At 46.3% G+C, this 11,550-nt stretch overlaps 2 protein-coding genes across 2 annotated transcripts; both read right to left on the reverse strand.

Moving 5' to 3' along the window:
• Window positions 1-287: 287 nt before the first annotated feature.
• Window positions 288-2,390, reverse strand: LOC112889986. The gene is made up of 4 exons (XM_025956803.1): window positions 1,368-2,390; window positions 1,129-1,234; window positions 870-1,033; window positions 288-757 (listed from the first exon to the last, which is right to left on the reverse strand). The coding sequence occupies exons 1-4, from the start codon at window positions 2,004-2,006 to the stop codon at window positions 503-505; spliced, it is 1,164 nt and encodes a 387-aa protein (XP_025812588.1). The 5' UTR covers window positions 2,007-2,390; the 3' UTR covers window positions 288-502.
• A 1,457-nt stretch (window positions 2,391-3,847) lies between these two features.
• LOC112888405 lies at window positions 3,848-5,029 on the reverse strand. The gene is made up of 3 exons (XM_025954613.1): window positions 4,582-5,029; window positions 4,345-4,499; window positions 3,848-4,217 (listed from the first exon to the last, which is right to left on the reverse strand). The coding sequence occupies exons 1-3, from the start codon at window positions 4,688-4,690 to the stop codon at window positions 4,053-4,055; spliced, it is 429 nt and encodes a 142-aa protein (XP_025810398.1). The 5' UTR covers window positions 4,691-5,029; the 3' UTR covers window positions 3,848-4,052.
• Window positions 5,030-11,550: the final 6,521 nt, after the last annotated feature.

Raw genomic sequence — 11,550 nt, forward strand, 5'->3', positions numbered from 1 at the left:
GTGTGCATTTGTGGGATTTCAAATGCATAACCTACTTTCTGTGTTTTGTAATCCATAAAAATATTTTGTTTTTTAAACTCTGTTAAGTTTGCGTTTGGACCTAAAGGATTCTCAAAGGTTCCAGCGTCATTCTTTGTATTTTTCAGTTTTCTTCCTACTTTAATTGTGGTTCGTTTGGTTTTGATCGGATGGTTAAACAAATCGGGTGTTGGTTGCCTCTGTTTCACTTTTTTTTTCTTATTGTATTTTTGAGTGATTTGATTGCCCGAATCACTTGAGTGAGTTGATACTTCAAATCACTCGAATGAGCGATAGACGGATCCTTCACCTGTCTTGTTGATGTGACACTGCCAGCTCGAGCAAACCTGGCGGATTATCCCTTAGTACACAGTAACACAGGTGTTGTTCATCAGTACCCAGCCCTACTAGCTAGGATATTTCGGGGCTACAGCTAGAATTGTTTGGTTCATGACAGCGCATTCGGTCGGTACATGAAGCACAGCTAGCCTGTGCGGCCGAACGGGCCGTAGAACCCCGGTGGCGGCGGGCACTTGGTGCCACGGGGTCTCGGTGTCGAGGACGACGACTTCCCGCGGGCGTCTCCGGCACCAGCTGCCTGGGCGCCGGCGGCACTAGTTCCCGCGGCGGAGCGAGACGGCGGCGTCCATCTCCCTGGCGCCCGAGGCTGGTCGCCGCAGCACTTCTTGATCTCCTCGTCCATCATGGCCAGCATCTCGTCCATGGTGAGGTTGGGCTCCTGCATATACGTGGATCACATCAAAGATGCCCGGCCGGCGTCAAAAAAAGGGGCACCGCTCGCTCCACGAGATGGGCAAGGACGACGAGGAAGCAGGCAACGAATATGTCACCTGTTTAATCCTGCTCAGAAACTGTTTCATGCTTTCCACCAGCCCGTCCATCTCGTCGAGCAGGTCGTCCATGGCCTGGAAAGTTTTCGCTAGATCGGACTCGGACGGGAAGACGACGACGACGTCCCTGTCGTACGCCGCCTTCTTGGAGGCGTCCGACAGCACTGCCACGAATCAAACTCTCTCCATCAGCAAATGCACATCCATCGAATTCAGTTCACGCAGACACATATATAGGAAATCAAAAGGCACCAGCTACCTTCGTACGCCTCCTGCAGCTGCTGGAACCTGGCCTTGGCTTCCTCCCTCGCCCAACGACGGTCGTCGTCGTCCCCCTGCAGCTGCAGCTTGTCCGGGTGCCACTTCTGCAAGCAGTTCCCACATGTAAAGCACACCGGCCGACGTAAAGGCGCGCTCCGCCGTGCGTCGCGTGCGTTCGGAAGCCGAACAGAAGGGAGAAGGCGGCGTGGGGGTGGGGGTACGCAGTTACGAACTCACCAGGGCCTGCCGGCGGTAGGCGGCGCGGATGTCGGCGGCGGACGTGTCCCGGGACACGCCCAGCACCGCGTAGTAGCACGGCCTCCCGGAGCCTCCGCCCATCGCCGCTCTCCGTCTGCCCTGCTCTCGCTGAAGGCCACTCGCCGGAGATTGGAATGCCTGGACCGGCCCCCCAACCCGCCTGTCTTGTAGCACGCCGAACACGAGGGACGCGAGGGCACCAGCGCGACCCGTTCGAAAAAGTCTTGTGGGCACCACGCCGCGCGCGCGGAACCTCGGGGCGTGCGACAGTCGTCGAGGAGCGCGAGGCTCCGGGCTGCAACGGCCGCGCGCGGGGGAGCGGCCCCGCCCCGGAAAGGCGGAAACGGCCGGCGTGCCAGCGCCAGCCTGTGGCCGGCCGCGACACCTGTACGCCGCAGCGAGATGAGCATCGCATGCCGGGCGCGGCGAGCACTGCCGACCGCGACGCTTGTACGCCGCGGACCGCGCGGTGAGCGGAGCCACTCCTATGCAAGCCGAGTCGACCGGCGGTGAACGCAGGCTGGCTAAATGACATCCATATCCAATAGTACCCAGAATCACGAATCGAGGACCCTCGCCTCTCCTATTTTTCTTTCTCTTTTTCTGACAAGAAGTCATATTCTATCTAGGTATTTCTCCAATAGCTCATACCTTTCTCTCTTTTGCCCATCTTCGCGCTAGCTGCGAAGAGATCTTTCATCGTCTTCTCCATCGCCGATGACATCGGATTTGAAAACTACGTTAAGGTCATCCATATAAAACTAGAATTGAGGTTTGAGATTCATGATTCTGGGTACTTTTGGATGTAGAGATCAGGCCAAGCAAGGAAGGTTGGTGCGCACCAAGATTGGATACCTCCGACTAGGGTGATAGACTGGCGGTAGGTTGAGAGGATCAGGGTAGGGGTCAGGTTAATATGATGGATAGAGGTAGCAGATCTGATGGCTAAAGCTATTGTAAACAAGAGGCGACCTATGCAAGAGGAGATTTAGAGAAGGAAGAAGACTGATGAAAGAAGAAAGCTAGTGGAAGAATATATAGCGTTGGAGAGGCTCTGATGTGGGGTCGGATGGGGTAGGTGCTGCGAACAACTGGCGTGCCTCTTCCTCTCTTAGAATGGGCGGTTGTGCGCCGCACCGCGTGCCACATGTTGTGGCCGTTACCACGCTAGTGCGCCGTATTGCACGCAATGTGTCGCAGTTATCGATACACTAGTGTATCTCTTTATGTAACCCATCTCGCACTAGTGCGCTCGCGCACGGCATCCGCTGGACAAAAGGCAAAGAAAAATCCGTAGCAACTAGCGTGCCGCCTCTTCTCTCATAGCATGGACGGTTTTGTGCCGCATCGCGTGCCACATGTTGCATCGCCACGCTAGGGCACCGCAACACGCCATGTGATGCAGCTGTCGACACACTAGTGCGTCTCTTTGCGTGACCCATCTTGCACCAGTGCGCACATCCATTGCACACAAGGTAAAGAAAAATTCGTGAGCAACTAGCGTGCGGCCTCTTCTCTCTTAGCATGGATGATTGTGCGTCGCACCGCGTGCCACATGTTGTGGCCACGCTAGCACGCCGCATAGCACGCCATGTGTCGCAGTTGTCGACATTCTAGTACGTCTCTTTGCGTGACTATTTATCTTGCAAAACCACTTTCACATATTCGCTAGCTCCTTTTTTTCATCCTTAAATAATATCTATTTATCTTTTTTCTGTTGGGTCCCATCAAATTGCAATACTATTTTTTATTTGGAATTTTGGTAGATTGTCATTTATCATTTATTGAGTGAATGTGAACTAGATTGCAAAATTGCCTTATATAAGTGGGTAAGATATTTCTGCAAAGTTGTAGTGCTTTGCTCCTGCATTATTTTTTTAGAATGTTGCCACTCGAGTTGGGAACATGTCAAAAACATGTTATCTACATTTCAGGTTTTAAGAGAGTGAAAGAGGGTTTCTTATTATCCTCCATCCATGACAATAAGAAAATTATTCTATATCGGGACGGTGTAAGAGTTATTGCATTTCTCAGGTGAAGAAAGTGGTGGAGGAGTCGCTTTCAAGGATGAGTTGGGATATGTCGAAGAAGATAGTAAAGTTCATAGATCATTTGACAAAATTGCCATTTGCTATGGCGATTGCCGAAACATCATCCAAAGTTGGACCTCGCAAAAAAATGCTATGGTCACAATTTCTATCTTAGATATGTTATATATTGTTGTTATATTTATAATATGTTTTGCCCTCCTGAATAATTTCGCACGAATATTAGAGAAAAAATTGGATGTGAGAAAAATAAACTTGCATTCCAAACAAGGGCGGGAGAGGATGCAAAACTTGCAGGTACTATTTTTTTTTACAAGAAACTTTCTAGTACCATTGTGTTTTCTTCTTCTTTCCATTGGTTACAATCTTTTCTTGTCTTTAAACTAGGTAGTTCATAAAAAGACAGCCTGATGAGAAAATTGTTGCGTTTCTTGGCGATGTAACACTGCCAGCTCGAGCAACCTAGCGCGTCCACGTTAGTACACAACTCTCATTTTTTATCTTACAATAGGTAGCTAGGTAACCTGCCCTATGCTATATAGGAGGATGCAATTATTTGGGTTGTTCATCAGTCTTAAGCTCAGCACCGTTGGTTGGTGAATGACACTAGAAGAAGTTAGTGTTTATTTGCGGCTGAATGGGCTATAGCGACGTTCCTCACAGCTTTATGGGGGCCGGCGCCACCGGTTCTTGCATCAGAGCGAGACGACCACGACAAGGGTGAGCAGGCCTTGATCTCCATAATAATGGAGTCCATCTCCTCCATGGTGGGCTTGGTATCCTGCATGTCGGTCGATCAGAGGTGCACACCATGTTACAAAATGCATGGGAGTCTCGCTTTAGTTTCGGTGGTTTATACTATCCGGTGGAGACATGTAAGAAAGAAAAAGGCAACGACGCAATGCCACCTGTTTCATCATGATCACGTATTGTTGCATCTTGGTCACCCTCCTCGCCATCTGACAACAAATATTGGCCCTCGACCGGAAAGAATCCACCGGATGAGGATGAGACGGGGACACCTCCACGTCGTACATGGCCCTCTTGGAGGCGTCCAACAGGACTACCACATGTATACTCACTCAATCAGCATACACAAACATCGAATTATGCATGAACACATCTTGGAAAACACACATACATACCCTTGTAAGCCTCCTGAATTTGATGGAACCTCTCCTGGTCTTCCTGCCGCTGCAGCTTGTCGAGTCGATGCGCGCAGCGATTGGTGGATGCAGATTGGTTGAACAACATCCAAACCCAAAAATCCAAAAGTACCCAGAATCACGAACCAAGGACCCTCCTATTTTCATCTTGTGGCAAGTTTTTTTTTCTTTTTTTCCATGGGAAACCATTTTATCTATGTATTTCTCCACTGGCTCATATCTTTCTATCTCCCCTTAATAGTTTTCACTAGCTCCAAAGGTGGGTTAGAATCAGGGATCTAGAGCTAGGTTGAGGCTTCGAGGTTCATGATTTATGGGTACTTCTGATAAAGGTCTGGCCAAGAGAGAAAAGTTGGAGGACACTATGGTAGGCTTCTGCCGGTTGGGGTGATGGTCCGGCGATGTACGGTAGGTGCAGAGGATCAGGGTATGTGCTGCTCACTCTGCCAGATCAATATAACAGATAGAGGTGGTAGATTGATGACTACAGCTATTGTAAATAGGAGGAGGCCTGCACAAGAGTAGGACTCGAGAAGGAAGAAGACTGATGAATGAAGAAGGCTAGCAGAAGGATAATATATAGCGTTGGAAAGGTATTGCTGTGGGATCGAATGGGGTAGGTGCCGCAAACAGCTAGGGTCCAGAGCATTCTACCGCGCATAAGGCAAAGCAAAGTTCAACTAACTTGTTGCCTTCAGATGGGCATCATAGCTAGCCACCCCTCTCGCCATCCGCATACAAATTCCGGAACTCGACGGGAAATAGTTCACCGGATCAGGATGCGGCGGGGACAGCTCCGCGTCGTACGCGGCCCTCCTGGAGGCGTCCGACAGGACTGCCGCATGTATACTCACTCTATCAGCATACGCATCCATCGAACTTCGTACGCACAAACGTAGGGAAACGCGCGTGCCCTCGTAAGCCTCCTGGATCCGATGGAACCTCTCCCGGGCTTCCTCCGTGGCCCGAGGGTCGTCGTCCCTCTGCAGCTGCAGCTCGTCGGGATGCCTGAAACTGCCCGGCGGGGAGCGGCTCCGCTCCGGAAAGGCGGAAACGGCAGCCAGACAGCGGCCGGCCGGGACAGCCGTCGTACTCGCCGCGGTGAGTTGGAGCTTTGCCTAGTGCCGGGCGCGGCCACCCCCGCCGGCCGCGACACTTGTACGGCGTGGTGGCAGAGAAGAGATGCCTTTGCATGCGCGCGGCGCGGACGTTAGCTCGGGTGCGCGCTGGGCGTCGTGGACCGGCGTGGCGGGATCCGACGAGTTTGTTTGCTTGGGGCCTGGGAGAATCATGCGCTGTGAGCTTTTTGCCTTGCCTGCTAGGATGTGGATGGAGGCGTGGAGCGACGGATGACGTGCGCATGCAAGATTGGAGGCTTCTCCTGGGAAGGAATGTCATTCTTACGGTCTTACCCCTTCTTGAACATGTGAGGCTCGTTGGCCAAATAAGGTCCTGAGGGAGATATGGTTGGCCATGGTTCATGGCGATTCGGGCATCCTCCTCTTGTAGTGGAAGAAGATAGTTGTGGCGGCGGCGCTCTTGAGGTCGGAGATTGGGTGAGGAAAGGAGGTGTTTGGGACGGCGAGGAGTCGGGTGCTACGGGCTTGCAAGAGCGAAGAGGCGATAAGAACGGTATGCGGAACCTATAATCCCGTGTAGTCTGAACTCTGAACAACAGAAGAATAAGAAGAATTAAAGGTTTGCAGCTGAATAAGAAGAATGGATTGGCCAGCAGTCTGAACTCTGAAGAACAGAAGAAAGATGCGTTTCATGTGGCGCTCCTGAGAATCCTAATCACGTTCGCTTTCAATGTTCTGTGACGATCTTTCAGTCTTCACATGGTGTCGAGTCAAAGAGGTGATGGGCTTTGGATTACTAAAACTGGCAATTGCCCCGCGCAAATAGAGCGGGTACCTAGTTTTTCCCTAAACTTTTAGACTTTTTTATTTAATTTCTATTTATTTAATTGTATTCTTGTAATTATTTTGTCCTAATGGTTGTGGTCCAGACACAGGTGTAATCTTTTTTTTCTTTGTTATATTTTATTGTGTATTGGATAATAATTTAGAAAAAATATTTTATATAAAAATAAATTTTTGGGGTATTTACTGAAAGTAATTAAACATTTACATATTTACTTTGACATCCATATTACTTTTTTAAAAATACTTGCGATGTATAACTTTTTCTTGAGTGTTCTAGTTACTGTGCATGATAAATAAATTATTCCTAGATTTGTAGAAGAAAATTTAGGTAAGTGGTTCAATATAGATACCACCAGAAGTATAATATATTTTCTTTTTATTATCTTCCAATCACCTCTTGATATAGACCTGCTCTCGTATTATCTTAGGTATATCTATCTTCACTATGCTCCTGAGAATCTTTGTCCGCTATACCATGGTAACTGAAGATGCATCACTAATAGTGCACGCTATTACTTTTGAACACTACCCGTAGCTTGCTATGGGCAGGCGTGCATATCAAATATTGATTTTCAAGTTGCGTTGTTCTAGATCTCACAATCATCACTCCACACAGTGGTTGAACCATCTATCATTCCTTCTCTTCTAAAATTTTGTGGCTCTTGACCATAAACAAATGGCAATGCTACATAGCAAAATATTACCGTCTCGGTTCTTCTTGTTGTCACTAGTGTCTTTAGTAACAGAGACAATGCAATTCATGTTAGAGTAATCATCAACTCGGTGACAGGACTAAGATTATGTCATGTGTATGACATGATTGCACCACTGTGCACTTATTGCTATGCCTCTAATTTAATTTTGTTAGGCTAGTTATCTATATGTGTCTGGCCCGGGGCCACGGGGCTGTGTACATCAAGGAGTCCATATTGGGCTAGGGGATAGGACGTGTCATGTACCTTATTTATGTTGTATTCTACCCGCATGCGGAGTAGAACTAGTCGATACAGAAGCAAACTACTCGAGTTGTACTTGAGTACAATTCCTAAGCTAGTATCAGGCTAAGATTCATATAACCCTGTCCTCCCGGATATATAAGGGCGGGTAGGGACCCGCTCAAAACCAAGATCACCAGATCAACATCAAGGCAATACAAACCATCATACAGGACGTAGGGCATTACGCATATTACGGCCTGAACCTGTCTAAATCTTGTGTGGTCTGCACCTTCGAGTTCCTGATCTCGGCGCATCCCAACCCAAAACCTACCACCTTGGGTATACCCCTCAGTGGGCAGCCGGATAAAACCCGACAATATGTTTTCCATATTTAGAGACTCTCATCTTCTCATTATTTTCCGGATCAAAATCACTTATTAACAATATTTCTATTTTGTAATTATGCAGAGTATGCTACTATTTGGCTAAGCTTTTTTTGGCTAACTTGCTAATTTTCTTTTTATTTTAATATGGTAATTTTTAAACCCTCTCGATGAACGTGATCGCTTGTTTTAACACTTTGTTCAAAATTCATATATAAATTAATGACTAATTTTATTAATTATTATTCTAAATTTAGCTATTTATTAACTATATTTGACATTAAATATTTGTGAACTTGTTGTCCCGTTTATAACTCGAATTTAGGATTTTATTATTTGCATTTGACCTATACTATCTATTTAATGCTTCTTAATACTATACAAATTAATACTATTTTTTCTATATTTAATTTTTGCATTCATCTATTTATTAGTTATATTCGATATGGACTCTTTGATCAACGTCTAATTTTCTTATATTTTTAATTTCGAATTTAGCTATTTAGCTAATATTAACTCTTTTTTATCAAGTGCTATTGGTAATTTTTTTATTTTTATAATTTTGAATTTAGCTATTTACTAATTGTATTCGACATGGACTTTTAGGTAAGTTCTAGTTTTCTTTTTTTCTAATTTAAATAGCTATTTACTAATCGTATTCGGCATGGACTCTTTGTTCTTCTCGGCGAACGTGGCAATTTAGCTATTTTGCTAATAGTAACTCTTTTTTATCAAGTGCTAATGCTAATGATAGTTTTCTTATTTTTATAATTTCCAATTTAGCTATTTACTAATTGTATTTGACATGAACTCTTTAGTTAAGTCCTAATTTTATTTTTTTCCTAATTTGGATAGATATTTACTAATCGTATTCGGCATGGACTCTTTGTTACTATCCTAATTTTTCTTAATTTTTAAATTTGAAAATAGCTATTTATTAATCGTATTGGACATGGACTCCTCTAATTTTTCTTAATTTTTAAATTTGAAAATAGCTATTTATTAATCGTATTGGATATGGACTCTCCTAATTGTCATTAATTTTTAAATCCAAAAATAGCTATATTAATCGTATTGGATATGGACTCTCGAGTTAATCTGGACCGTTAGATCTTCATAAGATCTAATGGTGCAAATTTTTCTCTTTTTTTGATTAATATGGGAATTTCTAAACCCTCCTAGTGAACGTGCTGACAAACTTTAATCCCCCTTATTTAATCTCTGCATGATTTGACAGGTCAGTAGGGGTCAGTATTAGCGCGAGTAGGGAGTAAAAAGAAGTTCGAATTGTTTACTGCTTGCTACCCGCAAGAAAACGGCAACAGAGAATACTTTTAATAGGCAATAGCACCGTGCACCAGTTTTCTGCAATCTGCAGCATTAGATGGTTTTACTGTCGGAGGAGGCCACGCTGTGACACTTCAAGTCTCAGAATCAGTCTCCTTTCTGCTTACGTAAGCATGGAGGTTGTTGGTCTCTCTTACACTTTCAGTAACTGTCTGGTCCCTGTCGGTTCTTGTTTTGTTAGGACTGTGAGAGCTGTGTTTGTTGTTTTAATCTCTCTCTCTCTCTCTCTCTCTCTCTCTCTCTCTCTCTTCATTTCTGCTTAATCATGTAAGATTTTGCTTTCAATAGAAAGTTGTGGTTTCAGTGTTCTATACTGTTGTTCCATTGACTGCTCTGACTGAGAGCAGCAGAACTGATATGTGTCTGTCAGTTTAAGACGACCTCGGGCCCAACTCCAACTGCACATAAAAGAATCAACTGAACTGTGAGAGGGCAGCGACACCCGACAACTCTGTCTGGAGCTTTATGCACAACACCACTCGCTGAAATTATAAAAAGAAGCATTTATCCCCCAAATTATCAACTGAATTGTGCTTGCTAGTCTGGCAGCATCAGAGATCAAGTCCACAGAGGATTTGCATGAGCAGGCAGAGAAAATCTAGAGTATGAAGGCCAGACCAAACACAAGTAAACTCCTGGTCTCCTGCTCCGTTTGTAGGGCACCCCACGCCCCGCGTGACTGCGGCAAGGGGCGAGCGCGATTGGAAGCTCAAAATAATGGTGCTGGTTGCCCACGGGGGAGACAACGCCGGACCCATCCGATCCCCTGGCTCCCTAATCCCCCGACCCGACCCTCCATCTCCAACATGCTCCTATATATAGGCGCCTTCAATCACTCCCGCCACCGGCAGCACGCAGTCACGCCACCAGCAAAGCCCGGCCAGAGCTGAGTTGGCCGCTCGAAATTGAAGCGAAGGGTGCAGTCACCAATGGCCCAGCTTAGAGAGGCCGCCGTCGTCGCAGCAGGCGAGCGCGAGCGTCTGGAGCATCTCCTCCTCGACGCCGCGCGCGCGGTGCTGCCGCTGGGCGCGGCGGGCGCCATCTCGACAGTGGGGAACCACGGCGCGAACGTCGCGTTGGCCTTCCTCGGCCTCCTCCTCTGGCTGCTCGGCGTGTGCTTCCTGTCACTAGTGCCAGCAGCAGACCGGTTCCCGCGGGCCGTATTGGTCGGCGTCACCATGGCCAACGCCTTCCTCAAGCATTGCTTCGCCCTGATCTGGAACTAGCTCGGCAGCCGTGGTATGCGCTGCGGTGTGCTGTGCCGGCCAGAGTCTTTTCCAGCTTGCTCTGTTGGTCTGTCTGTCTGTCTTTGAGTTCTCTGACGATGATTGCTCTCGTATCTACTTGTGTACGGCATGGAATTGCCAGGTGTTCATCCAGCTGTAGGCCCTTATACTGTGTGCGTTAAACTAAAAGCAGTTATACTACTGTGTGTTGGTGCGAATTATCGTCAGGTTTGTCTCTTGTTTAGTTGAACTCGTGCACATGTTCAGCTGTAAGCACGCATGCATGCAAGATGCGAACGTCACAGTAAACAATATGTCAGTAGCTGCTCAATATCAAGTCTTTTTCTTCGTCCAAAAAAACGTCATCTTCTCCTCCTCCTCCTCCTCCTCAAGATTTTCCTCTTTTAGTTTTTTAAAAAAAAGATTTTCCTCTTTCAGCTGTTCTCATTTATTTCAAGAAGTACCGCGTGTTTGCGAATTGAAGATCCACATCACTTTGAGATACTGGGCCTCTACCTCCGTTTTCCAGGCCCCCAAATACATTCGTGTCAGCTTCACTGGCCCAACCAGTCCTGGCATGGCGAGAGCGCGAGACCCAGCCCAATTACTGGGTGTAGGCCAGTTCAATCGGAGATTTTTACAATTGTTGCTGTTTCTAAGAGTGCCAGTCATATGTGCAAGATGTAGTTAATTAATGATTAAAACTACCATTACACTATACTATTTTGTTTTTTCAAGTGAGAGTATTATATGCAACAAAAAGGCTTCTTTTACTACTCCCACTAATTCCATGTGTCCAACCGATGACCCCGACCATTGGGCTCGCGAGCCAAACAAACCCTACAATGGTGCGCGTTCTTTTGGATTTGGATAGTTCAGGGATGAAAAAGTTAATAACTACTTTCTCTATTTTAAATTATTAATTATTTTACCTTTTCTAAATATATAGATTTTACTATACATCTAGATATAACATATATCTGTAGCCAAACGAGTGATAATTTGAGGCAAAGGGAGGAGACAACTTTCCATGTGAGACGTTATCTACCTTCTAACATTCTAACCGAGTCCAATTTCAGGCGGGAGTTCTAGTGCAAGAGGTCACTTGTTAGGCCTCATACGTGATCCT

Source organism: Panicum hallii, chromosome 4 (genome assembly GCF_002211085.1).
Source record: "Panicum hallii strain FIL2 chromosome 4, PHallii_v3.1, whole genome shotgun sequence".
Classification (NCBI taxonomy): Eukaryota; Viridiplantae; Streptophyta; class Magnoliopsida; order Poales; family Poaceae; genus Panicum; species Panicum hallii.